Below are 24,604 nucleotides of genomic sequence, written 5' to 3'. Positions count from 1 at the left end.
ACTCAACTCAACTCAACTCAACTCAACTCAACTCAACTCAACTCAACTCAACTCAACTCAACTCAACTCAACTCAACTCAACTCAACTCAACTCAACTCAACTCAACTCAACTCAACTCAACTCAACTCAACTCAACTCAACTCAACTCAACTCAACTCAACTCAATTCAACTCAACTCAACTCAACTCAACTCAACTCAATTCAAGTCAACTCAACTCAACTCAACGCAAGAGATGTTTCACTTACGTAGCGCGGCCCAAGCGTACTTTTTTTATCAAAATATACTGATATGTCAGTATGAATATATAACTCAGCCAAGATATCGATGAAATGGTATTATGTCTGACTGTTAATCTAAAAATATTTGATTAAAAAAAAAAATTTTCTGTTAGCTTCAATAATGTTGGAAACCCGGTAATTTTCAATAAAATAGGCTAAACGCTTAACGAGAGAACAGCAAGAAACATACATATGTATTTACATATGTATAGTCGTATTTTAATGAAACATTTGGTAGAAATACAAATACTTATTTACAAATAAAAAATTAAAAAATTGAAAAGGCAAGAGTGCTTATATATACTTATGTATGCAACAGTCGTCCCAAATATGTGCTTATCTTTTTATATTTGGGATTTATTGCACCCGTCTTCCAATATTGAGCGTTATCAAATCAATAAGAACGGCCAATAAACGTTAAAGTAGCTTTATGAGCATGATTTTAATAAATTATTCAAACCCGTACCAATTACAGGCAGATTGTAGAGTTTAAAAATAAAAAGCTGTAGAACCTGAAATAGATGACCATTGAGGAATGAAAGATCCTTCTTTTCTGTCCAGAGTAAAAAATTAGCCTCAAGGCTTGCTTTCCATTAGGCAAAACGTGCTTTTAGCGTTGCGAAATGTTAACGCTTTAAAAAGCGCAATAATTCTGGTATGTACATATATGTTTTGAAAATGAGAAAAAGAAATCAATGCAATCGCAAACAGACGCTGACTATTTTTGCTATATCGGGGTAAATATTTATAAGCCTGTGTAAAATTAGAGCATTATTTGTTTTATGAACATACATATGTACATACATATTATACACAACATACGCCTATAATCTCGGAAAGTGAATGTCATCGATTTGAAAGGAGTAAACAATCTGAAGAATAGTCGTCTGCGCCTTTTGATTGACATGCTATTCTTGCCATCTTTCTTTATCTGCCGATCGATTATACATATGTAATAAGAATCGGAGTTTGCTCTTCTAATAGTTTACTTAATTTATTTTTCAACACACCCAAGGAGTCCACATGCTGCTGTTGTCTACTATTCGATAAGGAAGTTGTGATTAATGTTGTTTATTTGTTGTACCTACATACATATGTACATACATAAGTGCTTAATAGCGAAGTGCACCGGTGTTAAGAGCACAGCAAATATTTTATTGTGTAGAATTTTTATTATTTTTTTATTATTTAAGAATGAGGAAGTGTACAAGACGTGTGCATTCGACTGTCTAACGCAACATACCGTGTAAAATCGGTTCTCTCTCCGCAAGCGAATTTTAAATTTCATTAAGTTTATAACTCCCAATTTAACGTTATTTGAGAGCGCTGAAAATTAACAAAATTTTACTAAACCCAGTACTCCAGGATGCCGTTGTTCTGGACTTAAAATTTGAGTGAAGGCGGAAAATTGAGAAGCGAGTAAATAAGTAAGGTGTTGGTGATCCTCTATGCAGCCAACAGATGGCGATTGAAATCAAGCTTATCCACGGCTATAGTCCGAGTCATAACTTTAAATGAAGCGCTCGTCTGCTGGCCAGCTTTAAGTAAGGAAACTCATTTCAAGTTGTGGGTGGCACAAATCATCATCTTTTCGCCTTGTTTTTTCTTCAAGAGTTTATGAGGGGCCCAGTGATCGTGGGGTATAGTCATTGCGCTGGGTATGCAGTTACAGTTGCATGGCTATACTCAATCCCGACTGGAGTGCAATGGGGTATAGTCATTGCGCTGGGTATGCAGTTACAGTTGCATGGCTATACTCAATCCCGACTCTTGCGTCCTCGTTCGCGCACTCTGGGCAACGTGAGCAACCCATGTGCGAGATGCGGTAACCAATCCGAGTGGAGCCTTGGGTCACGGCAGAAAGAGAGGGAGCTTCGGTGGGGCCACTCTGACTTATTCGGTTTAAGGGCTCACTGAAGTCTGCAGCGTCTGTTCACCAGTAGGTGCGGCTGCAAGCGGGTGTCTGCTTGGAGCAAGCGGCTCGCTATATAAACGTGTATTTGGTTGCGAAACCACCCCCGTCCCAGCAATGGGTTGTGCGCTGGGCTTGGGACCCGCCACGTAAAAACCACTTCCAGTGAAGAAGCAAGGCAAAGCCTCGGATGAGACCCCCCCTTATGATGACGACCACGGCAAATGTTTAAAGGACTACGATTTGAGGGCATGCACCTGGAATGTCCGGACCCTTAATGGGGAAGGTGCCTCTGCCCGGCTGGTTGATGTCCTCGTAAGGACAAAAGCTGACATCACCGCCATCCAAGAAATGCGTTGGACGGGGCAAGGCAAAGAATGTCTGGGGCCTTGCGACGTCTACTACAGCTGCCATGTAAAGGAGCGCAAATTCGGAGTTGGATTTGTGGTGGGAGAGAGACTCCGTCGCCGAGTACTGTCGTTCACCCCGGTGGACGAGCGTCTAGCCACAATCCGCATCAAAGCGAGATTCTTCAACATCTCGCTCATCTGCGCCCATGCCCCGACGGAAGAGAAGGATGAGGCATCCAAGGATCTCTTCTATGAGCGCTTGGAGCGCACGTACGAGCGCTGCCCCCGTCATGATATCAAAATCGTGCTTGGCGACTTCAATGCCAGGGTGGGCAAAGAAGGGATCTTTGGAACCACCGTCGGAAAATTCAGCCTCCACGACGAAACGTCCGACAACGGATTGAGGCTGATCGACTTCGCCGGGGCCCGAAACATGGTAGTATGCAGTACTAGGTTCAAGCATAAAAAGATCCATCAAGCTACCTGGCTGTCTCCGGATCGAAAAACGAGAAACCAAATCGATCATGTTGTGATAGACGGAAGGCACGCTTCCAGTGTTTTAGACGTACGCACACTCCGAGGCCCAAACATCGACTCGGACCACTATCTTGTTGCAGCCAAGATACGCACCCGCCTATGTGCAGCAAAAAATGTGCGCCCAAATATGCAAGGAAAGCTTAACGTCGAAAAGCTGCAATCACAACAGACAGCCAGCGCTTTCGCTACTCGACTCTCACACCTGCTCTCAGAGAGCACTCTTCAACAAACCGACATATGCGAGCAGTGGAACCACATTTCCCGCTCATTAAGTACCGCCGCCGAAGAAGTAGTCGGATTTCAGCGAGCCCGAAAGAACAACTGGTACGATGAGGAGTGTCAGGAAGCTGCAGAGAAAAAAGATGCCGCCTACAGGGCCACGCTGCGATCGGGCGCAACGCGCGCTATGTGGGACCGCTATAGGGATCTGAAGAGGGAAGCGAGACGTATTTGCCGCAACAAGAAGAGAGAGGCAGAAATACGTGAGTGCGAAGAGCTTGAAATGCTGGCCGACAGGAGGAATGCCCGAAAATTTTACCAGAGAGTTAGGCGACTTACGGAAGGTTTAAAGACCGGGGCGCACTCCTGTAAGAACAATAATGGCGACCTAGTAACTGATGTCCAGAGCGTACTTAAATTATGGAGGGAACACTTTTCCGCCCTACTAAATGGCAGCAGCACAGAAAGTTGTGGAGAAGAAGAACCCGAGCCCGCAGTCGATGATGACGGAGTCGACGTTCCACCGCCTGACTATGACGAGGTACGTATAGCAATAACGCGACTGAAAAACAACAAAGCCGCTGGAGCTGACAGCCTGCCAGCTGAGCTATTCAAGTACGGCGGCGAGGAGTTGATAAGGTGCATGCATCAACTCTTGTGCAGAATATGGTCAGATGAACGCATGCCCGACGACTGGAATTTAAGTGTGCTCTGCCCAATCCACAAGAAAGGTGACCCCGCCATTCGCGCCAACTACCGCGGGATCAGCCTTCTAAGCATAGGTTACAAGGTCTTATCGAGCGTATTGTGCGAAAGACTGAAGCCCACCGTCAATGAACTGATTGGGCCTTATCAGTGTGGCTTTAGACCTGGCAAATCCACCATAGACCAGGTATTCACAATACGCCAAATCTTGGAAAAGACCCGCGAGAAAAGGATCGACACTCACCACCTATTTGTCGACTTTAAAGCCGCTTTTGACAGCACTAAAAGGAGTTGCCTATACGCCGCTATGTCTGAATTTGGCATCCCCTCAAAACTCATACGGCTGTGTAAAATGACGTTGAGCAATACCACCAGCTCCGTCAGAATTGGAAAAGACCTCTCCGAGCCGTTCGCCACAAAACGGGGTTTCAGACAGGGCGACTCCCTTTCATGTGACTTCTTTAATCTGATGTTGGAGAAGATAATAAGAGCTGCAGAACTGAACCGCTCAGGAACAATTTACTACAAGAGCGTGCAATTGCTGGCTTATGCCGATGACATCGACATCATCGGTAACAAAAACCGCGAAGTCTGTTCTGCCTTTTCCAAGTTGGATAGGGAAGCAAAGCGCATGGGTCTGGTGGTAAACGAGGACAAGACGAAGTATCTCCTGTCATCAAACAAACAGTCAGCACATTCGCGCCTTGGCACCCACGTCACTGTTGACAGTTACAATTTCGAGAAAGTAGAGAATTTCGTTTACTTGGGAACCAGCATTAACACCGATAATAATGTCAGCATTGAAATCCAACGTAGAATCACTCTTGCCAACAAGTGCTACTTTGGACTGAGTAGGCAATTCAGGAGTAAAGTCCTCTCTCGACGTACGAAAACCACGCTCTATAAGTCACTCATCATGCCCGTGCTGGTATATGGCGCAGAAGCATGGACAATGACAACATCCGATGAGGCGGCTCTTGGGGTGTTTGAGAGAAAGATTTTGCGGAAGATTTACGGGCCTTTACGCGTTGGCGACGGCGAGTACCGCAGACGATGGAACGATGAGCTGTATGAGCTTTACAACGACATAGACATAGTGCAGCGAATTAAAATACAGCGGCTCCGCTGGCTTGGCCATGTCGTTCGAATGGACACCGACGCTCCAGCTCTGAAAGTATTCAACTCGGAACCCGCTGGTGGTAGCAGAGGAAGAGGGAGGCCCCCACTGCGATGGAAAGATCAGGTGGAGAAGGACTTGGCTTCACTTGGCGTTTCCAATTGGCGTCAGTTGGCACAGAGGAGAAACGACTGGCGTGCTTTGCTGAACTCGGCCAAAATCGCTTAGGCGGTTACAGCGCCAAAAAAGAAGAAGAAGAAGTGATCGAACTCAGTTTCTGCTGATTCTAGTGACGATTCGCTACCCGTTTCAATAAGATCAACTGCGCATATTATTTGATTTCGCAAGAACTTCATTACAGAGACCAATGCTAGCGAATCTTTGCTCTTTGATGAAAGCAGGTATCTAGAACGATGAGCTGTAGTAATGGCTTTACAACAACATATATACAATGCAGCGAATCGAAATGCAGCGGCTGCACTAGTTGAGTAATGTCGCACGTAATGGGTGCAAATCGTCGCCTGGGTAAAAGATTGTCGTAAGCGCAATTTTGACGATTTTGAGTTCTAGATGCAGTTACATATATACTCTGAAATAAGGTCTTTCGATTGGTGTTATCAGTTTTCAGATATCTCCTTTAGTTTCCGAGATATTGACTACAAATTTTTCTATAATTTATTATAATTTTTTAATGTTAGTGATGCAGCCATATTAAACTAATCAATATCTTAATCAAAATGACGTTCTCCATTTTTGGATATCTCCTTTAGTTTCCGAGATATTGAGTAAAAAGTGTCGTTAATTTAGAAGAAATTTTGATCACATTTTGTCGTATTTCATACAAAGTGGCTGCCAAATTGTGGGCAAATGACGCTTACGACAAAATTTTACTAAAGAAAATCCTTCATAAACTCAAAGCTAATTAAAATTAAACATTCAAAATTAAATAATTTAAGAATTTTGTGAACTAGTAACATTTTCAGAGACTTTGGAGAATATCTATCTTCGCGTTTTTGAGAAATTGCATTCCAAACTTCAATCACGATTTCCCACAACCTGCCGAAATCAACATACGACAATCTTTTACCCAGGCGACGAAATATTCTAGGCCTCTCCTCTGTAATAAGAACACCAGGTGGCATTTCCAATTTACATCAGTTGTCATCGAGGAGAATTGAATGGCGTGCTTATAGGCTAACCTAATATTCACGCACGCCGCCAATTTATTGTCAAAAATTTCTCATGCACATGCAACTTGTATGAGATCAACCGAAATTGAACGGCGTGCGTATGAAGCTAACTCAATTTCCAATTTTTGTTCTGCGTGACATTTTGATTTGACGTTTTGCTCAATGAAATCAAATGCAAACGCATGCAGTCAATTTCGGGTGACGCAAAAAAACAAATTCGACGGCATGCGTACCAAAACGCAAGCCGCGAATATTAGGTTAGCCTGTTAGACGGCTATTGCGCCAATCAAGATGAAGAGAAATAAATTAAGTAAACATTTTAAATTATTCACAGTTTTAAGACGCATTTGTATTTTATTTATTAATTTTTAAGTTTGTTTTGGATACCATAAATATTTCTTTGTAGTTTATCAAAGTCATAAATTACTAACTTCTATCAGTTTTGACCCACAAACTCATATCTGTCCCTATATAGGCATATATGTATGTACATATGTATGCATATACGCACATTCGAATGTACAGCTTTATTTGCATAGAACTGAAGCGCCACTTTATATTTGTAGCATTGTTCTTTATTTTATGTGCATTAAGACTTTTTGTGTTTATTTTGCACTCACTTACTTCATCATTGACTAAATTAACTTCATTAAATTAATTCCATTATTTCATATAATATTTTCCAGCTTACATTAAACGAAGGTTCGATACATTTGATGTACATTAGACTGGTTAAAAAAAAAATTAATTTTTGTTTCAAAATCACTTGTGAATTATTATTGCATGGAAAACTTCTGGTTCCGTTTTGAGACTGTATACATATATATATTTTTTAAGGTAACTGAAGGCTGTAAAAAGTCTCTTATGACTTATCCATAATTTTTTTTTCACTAAAGGTTAAAGTCGAACATCAATGTATGTAATAAAATTCAAGTTTTCTTAATTTTCGGCAAAATGTTAACGGTGCACTAAATATCGTAGTTTTTCTTGGGCATTTTATAACTTACAAATTTTTATTTAGTGATAAGCTTTACTAGGAAATTTTATAATTTTTAGTTTTTTATTTAGTGATGAATTTTTCTTGGGATAAAATTTTTTTTACTGATAAGTTTGTTCAGTAATAACTTTTTCTTGGGAATATTGTAATTTTTTATTTATGGACGTGTTTTTTATTTATTCTTTAGAAATTTTATAGTTTTTCATTATTAATTTTTTTTAGTGTTTTTCTGAAGGATTTTAAAATTTTTTACTTAGCGATAAGTTTTTCTTGGATGTTTCTTAATCTTAAAATTTTAAATTTCTTATTTAGGGATACATTTTTTTTGGAAATGTTATAACTTTTTATTTTTTATTTAGTAATAAGTTTTTATTTGAAATTTTAAAATTGTTATTTAGGGATACGTTATTTTCTTTGATATTTAAAATTTTGAATTTTGTGATAAGTTTTAAAGAAAATTAAAAAAAGTCGTAAAATTTTTTATACGTTCGTCTTTGACCTTGAATAGCGAAGGAGTGAGTTTATCATACCAGACTTTTTTACAGCCTTCAATTTATTTTAAAATTATACACATCGTCACCTGAAATGCAAAAAGACGTAACTAATAAAAAATTAAAATTCAGTTTTCGATTGATATGATGCATTTCATCGAATCACAACTCCCACATCATTTTATGAAAAAAAAAAAATTATTAGTCCGTGTCTTTTTGCATTTCAGGTGACGATATATCGCTCATTCCAATACGTTGACTTAAAAACGAGTTATAAAATTTTAAAATTGAAAACGATTTTTTCTGTATTATTTAAATCAAAAATAGAAATTCGCGATGAGCGACCTCCTTATCTAAATATAAGGGCTGCGCTTTTGACAGACGTATTTTTTCACTGCTCCGAAAGTGTTTCTCAAGGGATTAAAAAAAATTATTCCATGTTTTTGAGCCAGTCCAATGTACTTATAGTGCATACACCTGTATATACTTATATATGTATGTATGTCCATATGCCTAAGTATGCATGTTTATGTGCATTTAAATATGTATGTAATTGCATAGATATATTTTTATTTTATTTTAAATAGTATCACACCTTCCTTAAATTGCCGTTAAGTGCTCCGTTATGTCGCGATTCAATTATTTAGTTAATTAAAATTTTCGTTATATCCTGAAACGTTGTCCACCGTTCACAGTTACTCATTAACTAAAAATTTTAAAGTAAATTTTTCAATTGATGTGCAGAGAAGCGCAGAAATGAGCGTAATTCACACTCAATAAATTTATGTATGTACATATATTCTGTATTATCAATTATTTAATGGATTTTATCGCCTATTTTTTAATCTTATCAACGAAATAGCCTTTTACTGTTTTTTCTTTTTTTTCGAGAGTCCAGTGGACATATATGAATAGTCGCAAGTACTTTTACACTTTACAAAAAGCACAAAATTTGTTATTGATTGGAAAGACCTTAAATTTATCACAAGGAATTTATATCAATTAAAGTTATTAAAATTTTTGTATATTTATGAATCCTTTTATTATTTCTTGTAATAGTAATCCAAAGTTCTACAGCTGGTGTCTGTTTGGCACGCCAAACCACACTGATTTCCACAACTGGACATTGCTTTATTCCCCGGTATAGCTTATGTACTACATCCAAAATGTACATATCTGATAATTGAGTTAATATGAACATAATGCCCATATACTCGATTATCATTCTGGTGATAATAATGTCTGAGATGATGAGTTTCACAATGAGTTAAGTGTGCATGTGTGCGCCGGCATTGTCAAGAACGCTTTTAATGCTATCGTTTGTAAGAATTCATATTCAGAGCTTTGGTTTTTTTTTGATATCAGCGGCTTTCCCCCTTTCAGCAGTTATGTCACTGCTTTTTGCACTTGCCGCCAGAATGGAAGAGAAAGCAAACGCCAATTTGATAACAGACATTCGCATACAGACGCTCAGCTGTTTATTAAGTAGTTATACCGTTGTTGTGGGTGGAATACAAACAAATACTTGCATACATACATATGAAGGCGCAGAGTAAGTACTTATATACATACGTACGCTTACATTATTTTCCTACAAATCTGATATAAAATCAAGAGTGTAGGTGTTTCTTTAATTAATTCAAATCTGCATGCTGAAGAACCCTATAGGAAAAACTTGTCTAGAGCACTATATTTCGAAAACCCGCATAAATTCAGATACTCCATATAAAAAATTCTAAAAAACCGCAAAAAAAATTGAGTTAGGCAATAAATATTAAGCAAAAAAAAACAATTTATTTCTTCACTTCAACACTTATTATGGGAGCATATCTGAAAGTAGAAAAGTTGAAAAAGGAGTACCACAGGGATCGATTCTGGGACCAATACTTTAGAAGGATTCGCAATAAAATAGACATAATGACAGCAATAAAAGTATATAATGTCATGATTAAACCACATTTTGAATTTTGTTCTACAATCACATATATGTACATACATACATGCTGCAACCAAACACAAATGGAAAGACTTCAAAAATTACAGAATAAGGGCATGAGACATATTTTGAAATGTAGTAGATACACATCAATTAATTCAATGTTAGAGACCTTAAAATGGCTTAACATAAAAGAAAGATTCGAGTTAAATACCCTTATGGCAGTCTACAAAAGTAAAAATTAAAATGCCCCATTATATTTAACTGATAGGATTGAGTACGTAGGAGAAGTACAAAAATATGAATTAAGAAACAATTGTGATTTTAGAATTAGGTATAAACAAAGCACAAAAATCGATGTTTTAGATAGGTTTGAAATTATTTAATGCGTTACCGATGGAAGCAAAAAACGAGGCGAGACATATAGCATTTAAGCAAAAATCTGTAGAATTTATTAGGAGTAAGAGAAACAATATTATGTAATGTAAAGTACTATGAATACTAATAATAAATAATAATAATAAAAAAAAAAATTAAAAAAATTATTCTATGTAAAATCGAACTTAATGAAATAAATAAAATTTTGTCTGTATTTCAACCAAAACAAAAAAAAAAATACCACAGTAAAAATACTGAAAAAAGTAACAAAAACTCTCAAAACAGCAAACTCGCTACAGCGAAAGAATTGATTGAAAAACCGCATAAAAGAAAACCGCATAACTTAATTTTTTTTTTTTTAATATGTAAAATTCATTCGAAAACACAAGCTTTCCAATGCCGAGTGGCAAAATATCGTGATGGTTAATTTCAAGGTCATCTCGAGGTCAACAACTTTTTTTTTTTTTTACTCGTGACCCCCTTTTTTAATCTCAAATTTATAAAAAACGCAAAATTCTACGTTCAGATAACATCTGGGGGTCATTTCACCGTCAGGGTCATCTGAAGCGTCAATCTTCCTATTCAATTTTTTTTTTCAGCAACTTTACACAACTATCTACGATTAGTAAATTTGGCGAAAAAAAATATTGAATAGGAAGATTGACGCTTCATATAATGCTGACGGTCAATGATATGTTATCTGATCGTAGAATTTTCAGTTCTTTCTGAATTCCAGATAAAGAGTAAAAAAAAAACATGTTAAAAAACCATGTTGACCTCGAGATGACCTTAAAATTGAGCCTCACGTTATTTTGCCACTCGGCATTGGAAAGCTTGTATTTTTTCATAAATTTTATATACATATTTAAAAAAAAATTTAAGTTAAAAGAACAAGTCATTTTTAAGCAAAAAACCAAAAAGGCCTTCAATTCACACATAAAAAAATTCAAGATTATCGTTAATTTCTTCATGATCCGATGATCGGATTTGAACCAAATTAGTACGGGACCACCCTTGAGGTAACACCTTTTCAATAAAAACAAATTATCAAAATCGGTTAACGTGGTCCAAATTTATACGGTAATATACATAAAAAAAAATATTCCGACGAATTGATAACCTTCCCCTTTTTGGAAGTCTAACCGACTTCCAGTCTAACCGACAAGCAGCCAAATCGGTCTATAAATAAGTTAGATAGATATTTCTTTTTTGCGGTAGACTTTTCGCTGGAATCGCCCATTTGTATAACCATACCATGGTTTAGTACTCTACAATAAATACTTCCAAAGAAATGCATGCAATTTGAAAGTTTCAATTTGTGTCTACCATGATCATTTGATATATCACAAGTAATTTTTAAGCAAAAAAACCGACTTCAGTTCTCATATAAAAATTTAGGCGTACCGTTAATTTTTTCATAATCAAACGATTGGAATAGTATCGGACCACCTCTGAGACACTACCTTTCCGATGCAAAAAGATAAAAAATATTCTGACGAATTGATAACCTCCTCCTTTTTGGAAGTCGGTTAACAATTATTTTCAACCTATGATCATCATTGGAAAACCTGCGGTAGGTGTACCCAATTTGGGTCAGTTCAGTCAAGCGGTATTTGTGTTTTATATACATACCTGTATAGATAGATAGCCAAAGCACGAAACCGTTTTAGAAAAAAAGGGTTTATAAAAAACTGAAGTTTTATTTTTTAGGTCTGCCATTTATGTGTTTACATAAACACATACAAACATATTTTTGAATTAATTGAAGTTTTTTTATCATTTCTACTATATATTACTCAACTACGTTTATGTGTAATATAGGTCCTCCTGGAGTTTCAAATTTCGTTGGTGATTGAACATTCATCAACATACTAATACCAAGTGACAAAACGCCAACAAAAATAGCCGTTACAAAAAGTCCAGATATTATGCCAGGGGAGGTGAATCCCTCACATGTCCAAGCATCTTTGAACTTAAAATCACTGGGATGTGGTATGACATCGTATTGAATCTGCATTCTTTTAATTATGAGCTTCTTCTTGTCCTTTTTAAGTAGTATTTTTCCACAAGAAAACGAATGACTTATTGGTGCATAGAGGTCAGAAACATAATAAGTGGTATCGTTAAATGTAAACGAGTCAATCTGAAAATATCCTTTACTAATAACTACATTGAATCGTAACGATGCAGTCGAATTTTCGGCTATAAGCTCAACCGTTAGCTTAGGATCTCCTCCGGTTATGTTCATATCATAAAATTCGATTTCTTGTATGAAGCCAGTTGAGTCCTCTACTTCCAGTTGAGTTAAATAAAATGAAATTCTTCCGTTTTGATAGAGCCGACCGCTGCGCTCAGTTGAAACTTCATGAGTTCCTAGGAAAACGTAGGCAGCATCTTCACAATTTACAGAAGTGGTGACCACATTTTTGATTGCTTCATCTGTAAAACAAGAATTAAAATACATACATACATACACAAACCAAAATTTAGCACATAAATACGAATTTAAAATGCATAAAATTTTTATGATAAAAATAAAACCAATATGAAATACACATTTTGTTTCTAAACTGTTAGTTACAGTTAGTCCCAAGATGACTAAAAAACGTCCTTATTTTCAATGGTCTTCTCCCAAAGAGCTTTCCGGATACCTGTCCTTATCCGCGAGTAACGGTGAATTTACTATGGCATGGCGCTCTGGTGCGGGCGACCGTTGTTTTCTCTCCTTCTTCGGTCTCCGAAAGGTTCTAGCTCAGTACATGGCCAAAGAACCAGATGAATACATTAAAACTCAAACCAGTCTGGGCTCCCGCCAATTCCGCCAACGCCATGAACACAGTGAAAAAAAAAAATCCACTTCGGGTATCCCTGTGATAGCCCCGAACGGGTCTGTGCCACCTCTGTTGGAAAGTAAGGGCTGCTCGGCATCTTAAAAAAAATCTGCTCAGAAGGCGGCGTTGAAATAATTGTCACGTCCACCGCCAGCGAACCAAACTTACTGAGTAAAGTGCACAGCTGATGTGTAGCGCGCAACTAAACCCTGAAAGACTTATTGACCTTACCTGTTAAGCCTCTACATCGATGGCTGCTGGGGTTAGTATCTCCAACAGAAACTCTAATATCGCTTCCTACAATGAAAGTTATGACCTTAGGTTCTTTACAGGTGCGTCCCTACCGGCTGCAATGTTCAGCAATAAACCCTCATTGGGAATTCCAAAAGACGACGATCCCTAAAGAGAACAAGTATTATAATGCACACTCAAGCGGAACGAGAGGTAAGAAATTAGAATCCAACAATGCTGCATCTAAAATCCTCAAGAGGTTCGAGTGCATACCTGTGTACGAAGATAAAAAGGAGCTGATATAAAGAATAGCAAACCCGAAGATACCTCTACCAAAACTTCCATCTACATTTAGTTCTGGCAATCCTAGACCGAAGATATCCGGACGGCAATCTGACGGTGGTTAACTAGAGATCCGTCGCTGTAGGTCTGAGCGAAGTGTATAAAGACTTATTGAAAGGTATTCTGAGTCCATGTCAATCAATAGGCACCGCAGCGTCCACGAGCGACGAATAAAACTAGTGCTCGGTGTCAATGGGAGATCGGTGATACTCTATATATGAGGAGGATATCTTTGGGCTGTTGAAATTCAGCCTCCGTGTTGACCTTATGGTTGTAGAGAAATGAGTTCCCCATCAGACCACGCACCAGGCACTGGATATCAAGGAACACTACCCCGATCCGTCAGTGATGCACTGCAACCCGCTACTACATAAATCTTTAGAAAGCTGTTCACCTTCCTCTAAAACAGCTATCGAATGTAGACGTATTCAATACCAGGTGGCATCCATTCTGAAAACTGTCTGTTAAAACTTACTTAGTCTTTCTCAGTACATTTGGCGGAATCAGAACTAGCCATTGCTTAATGGGTATACACGTAGAAGCGATGGGCTTTGCGACAGACGACTTCTGGTGAATCTGTCGAGACGAAGAAGGTAGCTAAATTCGCGAGAACTCTCTCTGTATCACCTGGGACTGACGTAACTCAGGCACTGATTTCTTCATAAACCCTTTTTCGATTGTGTCTTAGACTTAAGCTTGTCAAAATTATGGGAACTTGAAAGCTTTATACGTAAATGAAATTGTTTGGTTCTATTTCTAGTTGCAAGGTCGACATCGAACCAAACGGTATCACTACATATAGGCTATACTTATTCAATTATACTTGTTTCGAGTTTACAAACGAGTAAGATGTCGATAAATGTAATTATGCAATAACTTACCACAACTCTTCATTGGATTAATGTGACTTTTGAGTTCATCTAAGGATATCATATATAGCTTATCCGGTTGACACTGTAATGGAGATTCCATTCTTCCATCCTCTTGAACGTAAAGTTCAAGTACCGGAGATAATTTTTTAATAGCTTCGGCAGGCTTTTCCACATTGGCGTAAAAAGTGGACGATTGCTGGCTGAGATATGAGAAACAATCCTCGCAACGAAAATCCACTAACAAAAGCTACAAAAGAAATTGAAAGCAAATACTGCAATAATAAATAATAATTCCAGGTATGAGGAGGTAAGTAATAATAAACTTTGTTTTAAGCACCCCACGCATTAGCGAGATTGATTACCTTATCATATGTAAATGCGATGATCGTTTTGTTACTGTCAATTAAGGCTTTTATTTCTTGAAGAAATTCCTCTTGCTCAACTCTAGGGAATACTGATTTGGCAGTGCTATTCAGAAAAAATGCATAAAAGTGGTATGTACTGTAACTAACTGTATCCAGAAGTTGGTTAGTTGGTTGAACTTTTTTAGCAAAAACTTACACTTGAGCTTGCCAAAATAAAACCGGCGTGCAATATGCTGGGCACAAAAGCGCAATAAACAATAAGATTAAAGATAAACTTCGCGACATATTGAAATATTTGTTTAGATTAGCGATTGTCTGTTTGAAAATATTTACATTTACAAATATGAGAGATTTTTTGAAAATAAAAGAAAAGCAAATATTTTCAAAATCGCAAATCCAGCTGAGTTATTAATCAGTGTAGTAAAGCTGTCTTTACACGGCTCGTTGGAAAATCGACCCGTGTAAAGGCTGTTTAAAAGTCGTTTTCAGTGAACTGGATTTTTTTTTGTCGAAACTGGTCACTCTGACATTTGAGATGGATTATGAGTTGTCTAAGAATAGTCCCCTTTAGCAGACTACTTCTGATCTGGCGTTCGGCGTTAAGAATGAAAATCATATCGTTATATTGCAAGTTTTCCCCATTGAATAAAAAATTAATAATTACTAAACAAAAGTCCCCGAGTATACCTTCTTCTTTTTTGGGTCTACAACCATTCTACATTCCGAGTGATAATAGGTCCTTCTGAACTTGAATCTTCGATTTTTTTCGCGGCGCTCTTGCTTTCATAGTCCAACCATGGGTGCCGAATTGGCTACCAAGGCAAAGTAGCACCTGTTGGCAGGGGTTATTCTTCGCTTGATCTCCAGATTGACCTTATTGGTGACAGTGCTCGGACTGAAAACAAACTTTTGGTGGCTTTCTAGCATAAGATTAAAAAGTCCCACGAGTGTGAATCGCTTTGTCGGAAACCTTGTTTGGTCGCAAACGGTGCGGAGATGTCCGTCCCAATTGAAATGGAGCTGAAGGTTGTCATCCTACCAAGCCATATTAGACATTGCGTCATACAGGCAGCTTCCCTTCGTGCTATGAAAAGCGGCCTTAAATGGTATATGTCGATTTGCTTATCTAGTATCTCCTCCAGGATTTGTTAACTGTGAAAATCTGGTCGATGGTGGATTTTTCAGGTCTGAAGTTGAAGCTGAAGGTTGAAAGGTCCAATCGTTTGGATCATGAAAGGCTTCAGTATCGTAGATAAGACCTTGTACGAAATAATAACAAGGCTTATTCCACCTTCTTGTGGTTTGGGCAAAGTACACTGGATACTCCAATCAACGGGCATGAAGTCAACATACCAAATGCTGCTTAAAAGCTGTTACATATACATATGCTCACTCTTCGCTGCCGGCTTTGAACAGCTCAGTCAGTAAACCGTCTGCTCCGGAGCTTTGTTGTTTTTAAGCCGCCTCACCTCGTCTCCATGTCTCAAGTTTACTTTGAACGTTTTTTACTAGATTTCCATCTTCGTTAATCCAGAAATTTGTCCAGGTTATGAAACCATTTGAATGCTGCCGATTTTTATACCCGAGTGCACTTGTGCACAAGGGTATTATAACTTTGTTCGCATAATGGCTGTTTGTAACAGCCAAAACGTATCGAGATAGATATAGACAAATGTATACATAAATGCTCAGCATGAAAAGAGGAATCGATTAGGCCATGTATCTCCGTCTGTCCGTCTGTCCATCTGTCCGTGTACACGATAACTTGAGAAAAAAATGAAGATATGTCAACAAAATTTGGTAAGTAGGTTTCCCTTTATCCAAGGTAGGTTGGGATTGAAAATGGGCAAAATCGGACAATAACCACGCCCACCTCCCATGTAACGGTATTTTCGAAATATGCAAAAACTTCGGTATCCCCGCCAATACTGGATTCGAATTGTGGAAAGTTGGTACGCGAAGAAGAATTTCGGCATAAAATAAGACAGTTATGAAATTTTTGGAAAATGGGCGTGGCCCCGGCCACTTATGATAAAATGCTGTATCTCTGTAGTCCCTTTACCAATCGCCACCAAACTCGGTGCGAACATTGCTTTCGGCTTCACTAAGAAACCAGTTGAAAATTTTTTAAATAAGACAAGAACCACGCCCACCTCCCATATAACGGTAATTTACAGAAATATGAAAACTGCGATAAATTAGTAACTATTTAAGCTAATTTGCTCAAAATAGATATATGCAATGACCTCTTGGCAGGAAATTGTGCTTAGGGAATTTTTTCGAAAATGGGCGGGCACCGCCCAGTTACGCCTACATATCTGTATCTCGGTAACCGGTATACCAATTCCTACCAAACTCGGCACATTTATCAACCTTGGCGCAAGAAAGCAACATGTTGAAAATTTTTGAAATCGGACTAAAAGTACTGCCACTTACCATATAACGGTAAATTTCAGAAACACGAAAACTCCGATTTTTGAATAACTAAAGACGCCAACAAACAACAATCACTTAACAAGACACAAGATTATTGATTTTTGTTAAATGGGCGTGGTACCACCCACTTATGACTACATAGGTGTATATAGATAGCCGCCCTACCGATTTCCCCCAAACTTGGTCCAATTATTTCAATTAATCATAGCATATTATCGAACTCTTTGGAAAAATACTCATGCTTATCATGCAGTTTATTGAAAGGTGAAAAAACGATATTTAATATGTGCGCTGGGGATATAATGTTCGGTTTCGCCCGAACTTATACTTCTTTACTTGTCTCTCTTTACTCTTCTTTTCCCGGCATAGCTCAACTGTCGCTCGCATAGCTATTGTCTGCAGGGTGGTTTTGTATACAGCGTATTTCTCTGCAGCTGCAACTTGTGACTCTTCGTCCTACAATATATTTCTGCTTGGGCGGAATTATCCAACCACTTCTTCCACAGCGGCAAGAAGAGATTGGGTAGTGAAGTATCACTGCTCGTTTATATCCGGCCGAAGAAGAGTTTCTTTTTTAAGCAGGATGGAGGGTTCGTCGTCAACGTTAAATGGGCTTCCTAGGAGGGCGATGGACCCGATTGCAACCGATTTTTTCGAATATTTCTACGCGGTTTTTCGAATAACGAGTAAACCGGACTTTTACAATCGAATAAACCGGAGTTTCACCAGTTTATGTACAAGGTCTGAAAATTCAAAATATTTATTTTATTGATAATGAAACTAGAACATTCTTACTAAACTCTGTCTAAATTAGTACTCGACTACTTGTTGTCTTCATTCTCATCTAACCTACCTGTCGCTCAGGAGAATGCCAGAAACGACGGGTTTGGGCCGTAGGGAGATGAGCTGATGTGAGTGGGCTTGCGGTTAGTGTCGTCGAGACATCTTATTCAAATTGGACTGGACAGCTTAACGTGCTGCAATATCCAGAATCGAGTTATGTCAAAGTATCGCGAGCACCACGAAGCAACTAGAGCTCTTCGTCTGCGATAGGTGGCGTTGGTCTCCGACGATACAATTCAACGGGTGAGAGTTGACGAAGGTCAATGGCCTGTCTATAATGGGCTATATTTGTATAGTAGGTCTGTTCCAGCTGATGGTGTATTCTAATTCCGGAGACGGTCGGCTCTACATAAATACTCAAGTTTTTCCCGACAAACGACTGTTGTTTTAGTGATCTAATCGCGGTGAACTCTATTACGTGTAAATTTTTCACTCATTTATTTCTGATTTACTTGTAATCCAAAATAATTCGAACATATTTTGCCTTAATGATTTCTAAATTAAAGTTTTACCAATTTTTAGAAGTCAAATTTTGATTTTGATAGTGACAGTAATGCTGAATTTCCACTAGGCATTAAGGGACACGGTTTTTAATGGCAATGTATGTATTTAGTAGAAATCCGGCATATGTGTTATTGTAGAAAATAAATCCGGAAAATCCCATTTTTTTTCAATTAGTAAATGGGCGCCGGTTTTTTTCAAATCGCCATTTTTTGAAAAAACAGGTTTTCGAAAAAAGTCCTAGGATAGTGTTCTCACTCGTCGTCGTCTCAAAGCCCAGCGCACAACCCATTCGAAAAATTCGAGTGTATAGCAGACTTAATAATTGCTGCGAATATCAGAAAGTTTTGTCACTCTTTTGTTTAAAATAAACTAAATTTGTATTCACATTCTTTTGTTTTTCACCAAATGGAGTTTCCAACACTGTTTCACGGCGCCAAGCACGCATCGAACGCAACATGTTGCATTGTTTTGAATTGTTTTTATTTAATTTTTTTATTTGTAAGTTTTGCAATAAAACTGTATAGGATATGGAAGATGTAAAAGGGCGAAAGAGGTATCGCTTATCAAGAACTGATAAACTACCTACTATATGGTTGGCCACTTATCTAAAAACTGTTTGGTGGCGATAAAGAATGAAGCATGAGTGCGTATAGCATGTAGAGTTATGGCATGGCGATTCCACCTGTACGAAAAAGACTGAATTAGTCATTGGCCTGCTTCGAGTAACGACGAAAGCTCAGTAACAAAAATAATTAAACATATAACGCCTAATTGTCTTCATACATACCTTTATACTGTATTAAAAGTCAATAATTTTATGCGTTAACGTACTTATCGAATATAGCTCATAATTTAACTTCTAAGGATAATTTAAAATGCGAATACTATATTTAAATTGAAATCAAAAGTGCAACAAAACAGTGTAAATGAAAAAATTAGAAAAAGAATATATACTACATGCTTTGTTATATTTCCGACCAATTATAGATGTATTCAAAATGACGGCAGGCACACGTAGTTCAGACTTATCGCAAATAGCCGTCAGTTCCAATAATATACCAAATGGTTAGCATTTAGACAAGTGAATCATATTCACAAGAAAAATGAAAAGTGTAGTGATGTTAAAAAATGTGAAATCAAAGATTTAAAAACTGTAATTCTATATGTATGTGCAAAGTACATAAAAGTGTTTAAAAACAATATTTTTTTTCTCTTCACAGATAGTGTTGATTGTGGCATAAAATTATTTGGCTGCTGTAATGGCCCACAATGCCTCAAAATGGCACGATTGCGTACCTTTGTTTTGGCGCTGACCTTCGCTGGTTTAGTTCAAGGAATTTGCGAAACTTACTTTCGCATATCGGCAAAGGAAGCGGCGCTGGAGAATGGATATAATCCTATAATTGTAGGTACGTATCTTTTTTTTTGTGGAAGTTTAAGTATATGTATGTATATGTACATGGACATTAGGGTGCATCACCAAGAAAAGTAGCGCCTTTTCCATCGGAATCATAAAACTTATAATATTTTAAAAGACTTTCGCCAAAATATGTCGGAAAAATATTAAGATTTGCGTGAGCTGGCCCCTTTTGAACATACCTCCAAAAATCTCGTTATTTTGATTCCGTTGATAAAATATAAGAAATTGGTATGCAGACCGGTTAGGCTTAAGCTCTTCTATGATCTCAGGTAATTTTTTAGAAAAATTATTTAAAAAAACGAAATTTCTTTATAAAAACCTAGATTTTTGGTGGTATTTACATTCAAATAAGTCCGGCTCACGTAAAAGTTGATATTTTTCCAAAATATTTCGGCTAAAGTCTTATGGCCTTATTCATAAAAAATAAAGTTGGCTTAAAGAGCTTTATAAATTGACGTTTGCATACATTTTTCAATTAATAAACCTTTTATAAAGCTACTTTATTTTTTATGAATAAGGCCATTAAAATATGACAAATTTTATAATACCAATGGAAAAACGGTACCGTGTTTTTTTTATGGAGAGTGATGCACCCTAATGTACATATTTCGGCCTTCATCATTTTGAATAAATTCAATAGGGTTCTCGTACAAAAATTGGAAGCCTTTTAAGATAAAAAAAAACATTCTTAAGAAATGAAAAATATATGTGTAACTGTTGTAAGCTGACTTCTAAATTTTTTCTTTTGTTATCTAAGGAAGATATCTCTTGACTTCTCAAAATATGTGTCACCGATTTCCAGCTTTTGGAATTTTTGTTATCACTGTGCAAACTAACTTTATAATTATATGGCAAAAACATTATCGTATCTACTCTGTGTTTTCATTATCAATGAGCGCATTACAGTCATCGATTTGTTTTACGATCAAATCATAAAACGTACATATGTTTGTATGTAGTACAAGTATATTAGACCGGTTCGAAAAATTTTTTCTTTTTTTTTCAAAATCCCTTGTGAAATATTTTCGGGACAGTGAAAAGGGCGCGTGTCAAAAGTGCAGCCATTAATATTAAGATTTAGATGTCGATCATCGCGAATTTATATTTTCCATATACATAAATAATGCCGAATTTCCACTACTATTTAAAAAAATGCCATGTGGAAATGAACTTAATGATTATTTTGTTATTGTAATGACACGGTTATTTTTTAATGCCCGACTTTATCATTTGTCATTTTAGCCATTTAATGCCTAGTGGAAATCTAGCATAACACAGGAAAAAAGTTCTGAATTTTGAAAATGCAATCATTTTTTTTTAAGTCAACGTATCGGAATGAGCGATATATATATATTATTGAAGGCAATTGAATGCTGTAAAAAACTCTTTATTCCTTTAAAAATTATTCGAGGATAAAGTCGTGCATATAAAAAATTTAAAGATTTTTTTTTTTTAATTTTCGGAAAATTTTTTATTTATTTTTTTGTTGTTTTTGGCCTAATAACAATTATATACAACAATTTTTATTGAGCTTGAGGCCGTATTTAATAAAAAAATGTTGTGGAGAAACAACAATAATTTACATCTGGTAAAAGTTGTTGCTGCTATTTCTGAGATCACTACATCTCCTCATCAGACTTCTTTAACCGCGGTCACTGGGATATGAGCCAGCGACTTCGAATGTTAGAACTTCTCACTCAATATCGTATGGAAGAAGATGACTGACACCGTTAAGAAAAAAAAGGTAAAAAATCAACGGTAAGTCAAAGCTACTTTAAACTTGCACTTTATTATACTAAAATGGGCTATAAAACTGCATACTCAGAATACTCAGAATCTTTCCAAGCTCGTAATTTTTACGAAAGTTTGTTGCTGTTTTTAATATTGTGCGAAGTTTAAAACTTGGATTTATACTGCTTTTTTTTTAAGATTAAATCTTATTTTTATTAAAAAATTGCTAAAATTAAGTAATAAGAAAATTTTTGGTGGCGTTAGCCTACAATTCAGAATTGGTTAAATGTATTTTTTTAAGAAAATTAAAAGTTTTGAATTTCCAAGAAAAATTTTATGATATTTACAGCCAATTTCACTAAAACAATTTAAGTGAAAAATGATTTAAATTTTTTTAATTTTATATGGAAATTTATATAAATTGCTGGTGAAACCGGCTGTTAGTGATAAGTTTTAACATTTTGCCGAAAATTAAAAAAAACGTACAATTTTTTATATGTTCGATTTTAACCTTGAATGGCTTTTGGAGATTGGATTTATGGCAAAATCATGGAAATATAGTGGGTATCAAGGCACATTAAACAAGTAGCAGCAGCAGGTTTGCAACTTTATTTATTTTTTCATTCGAAGTGGGCCATGAGTTGTAATTTTTATATAAATTTTACTCCGCAGTGTCAGTTTTTGTTTACTTTTTTGACAGTACAAATTTACAATATACAAGCAGCTTGTTGTTTAAGGCTATGCCATATAAAACGCTAGCTTCGCTTTGCGTGACAGGTTCGCTTTGACAGATAAGATAAAATGTATGCAAATGTACGAAGCATGCCACATAGATCGTTTTAGCTGCGCGTTGACCATCAGCTGGTTTAATTTTTATTTTGTTTAGTTCGAATTCGAGTTTGCATGCAGAAACAAAAAATTAATTACATTGCTGATATTTTTAAAACCAAATAAAATCCACAGCAATTTTCAGGAGTAAACAAGCAGTACGAATTCGTTTCCTTAGCGTTTATTGTGACATACCTTTTGTGTCTTGCGCTTTGCTGGCAAAGTTATAAGTTATCGGGCATGGTCTTTATGCACTAATGCTGCTACCTATTTAATATACCTTTGTGCGTATGTACCTGCATATATCGAATTTGCTCAGAAAAAGTTCACCATTTTTGTTCTGGGATACCCTAATATCCATACACACACACATATGTACCTATGTGTGTATACGAGTATGTGGACTCCCCACACAGGTGCGTAATCATAATTGTCATTCTTTGCTAAAATTAACTTCCGTCGCATCATTGAATATATTTTCGGAAATATCTGTAGAGTTCAAAGAATTGGTGGTCAGGTCTTAAATTTCAAATCCATGCATAAGCTGGTATAAGATTTTTGTATATCAGCTCGTCGTTAAATCGTCTGCGGTATTCGCCATCGCCAACGCGCAAAGGCCCGTAAATCTTGCTTATCGCGTGTCTTTTCCAAGATTTGGCGTATTGTTAATACCTGGTCTATGGTAGATTTTCCGGGTCTAAAGCCAGAGACTGATATGACCCAATCAGTTTGGTGCCGGTGGGTTTCGATCTTTCACATTATATGCTCGATAACTCGATAAGACCTGGTGACCTATGCTTAGAAGGCTGATCCCGGGCAGTTGGCGCGAATGGCGCGATCGCCTTTATTATGGATTGGGCAGAGAACGCCGCTATACTTGAAGAGTTCAGCTGGTAGGCTGTCAGCTCCAGTAGTGGGAATTACATATGTGTAATCACGTAATAATTATGGTGGTCCTTACCACTTCCCTGCCGAATTTCTCTTAATTTAACAAAGACATGGGCGAGTTATGAGATGATCATTTTGTGCTTTACTAATAGATAACATGAATCATGATAAGAATTTTGGCATGTTCGCACAGATAAGGCTAAACTTGTTGAACTTACTTAGTATGTACTTTGTCATAGGCTCCGCGCAACCACAAATCCCATACCTATAACCACATATATATGTACATATGTGCACCGTCTCATGATAACTGTAATAAACATCTCTTTCATCGCTCCGCTCTAGCTCCGCTCCGATATTTTTTTTTCGCTCCGAGCTCTTAGCTCCTCTTCCGGTCCTAATAAAAACTTATTTATTTATTTACGTATCGAGCAATAACCGCCAAATATATAGTGTTCATTCCAAAGGGAGGCAAGTGCGGACATATCCTGCCTAAGGACTAAAAACCTTCGAGATACTACTAGGCACATTGTTCGAAGATGGGCAACTGAGAACTGTTTACTGCTCAGCATTACTGAATCTGTGCTCCATAAGGTTGCATATAAGGTGGTGTCTTCAGTCGAAAATAAACTGTATACGTTGGCGGCTTTTATGGACATAGAAGGAGGGTTAGGGAGAGAGAGAAGTTGCTCTGAGGATTGAGAACTTCCTGATAGACTGGATTTCAACTATGCTTCTCAGAAGGATTGTAAAAGCTAAACTAGGCAACAGCGAAGTCATCAGTCACCCTAAACGAGGAACACAAAAAGCAGTGTACTGTCACCGCTGCTGCGGCTTTAAACAACATTCTTCTAAGACTCAACGGGGATGGGTTTAAGGTTGCCGCGAACGGTGACGATGTAGGGATTGCGGTATCCGGGTTGTGCCTAAATGTGACAAGCGGAATTCTTTAAAAAGCACTAGGAGAATGGAGTTCTTGGACATACAGATGCGGGCTCAATGTAAACCCCTCGAAGATGGAACTATTATTATTTACTACAATGCGAAAGTTTCTAAATTTCAACGTACCTCGCTTGAATGGACATATGCCTTCTCTTTCCTCTTGTGCTAAGTATTTGGGAGTCATTTGTACACCGAAATTAAAGTGGAAAATGAAGACTGAACATCGAACTTAAGAGGCCAATAGTGGGTAGTCTTCCAA

General features: G+C 37.2%; 2 protein-coding genes across 2 annotated transcripts in view; both read right to left on the bottom strand.

The window, feature by feature from the left end:
- Nucleotides 1-24,604, bottom strand: part of LOC118740617 (solute carrier organic anion transporter family member 74D) — an 833,870-nt gene that overhangs the window by 76,582 nt on the left and 732,684 nt on the right.
- LOC118740607 (V-type proton ATPase subunit S1-like) lies at nucleotides 11,877-14,623 on the bottom strand. Its single transcript, XM_036472208.1, has 2 exons — nucleotides 14,398-14,623; nucleotides 11,877-12,551 (listed from the first exon to the last, which is right to left on the bottom strand). Exons 1-2 carry the CDS (start codon nucleotides 14,486-14,488, stop codon nucleotides 11,905-11,907), a joined length of 738 nt encoding a protein of 245 aa, XP_036328101.1. The 5' UTR covers nucleotides 14,489-14,623; the 3' UTR covers nucleotides 11,877-11,904.

The sequence above is a fragment of the Rhagoletis pomonella genome, unplaced genomic scaffold (genome assembly GCF_013731165.1).
Source record: "Rhagoletis pomonella isolate Grant_MI unplaced genomic scaffold, Rhpom_1.0 Rhpom_scaffold_00006, whole genome shotgun sequence".
In the NCBI taxonomy this organism is placed as follows: Eukaryota; Metazoa; Arthropoda; class Insecta; order Diptera; family Tephritidae; genus Rhagoletis; species Rhagoletis pomonella.
The sequence above is the reverse complement of the archived record's forward strand: the minus strand, read 5'-3'. Positions and strand labels throughout refer to the sequence as shown.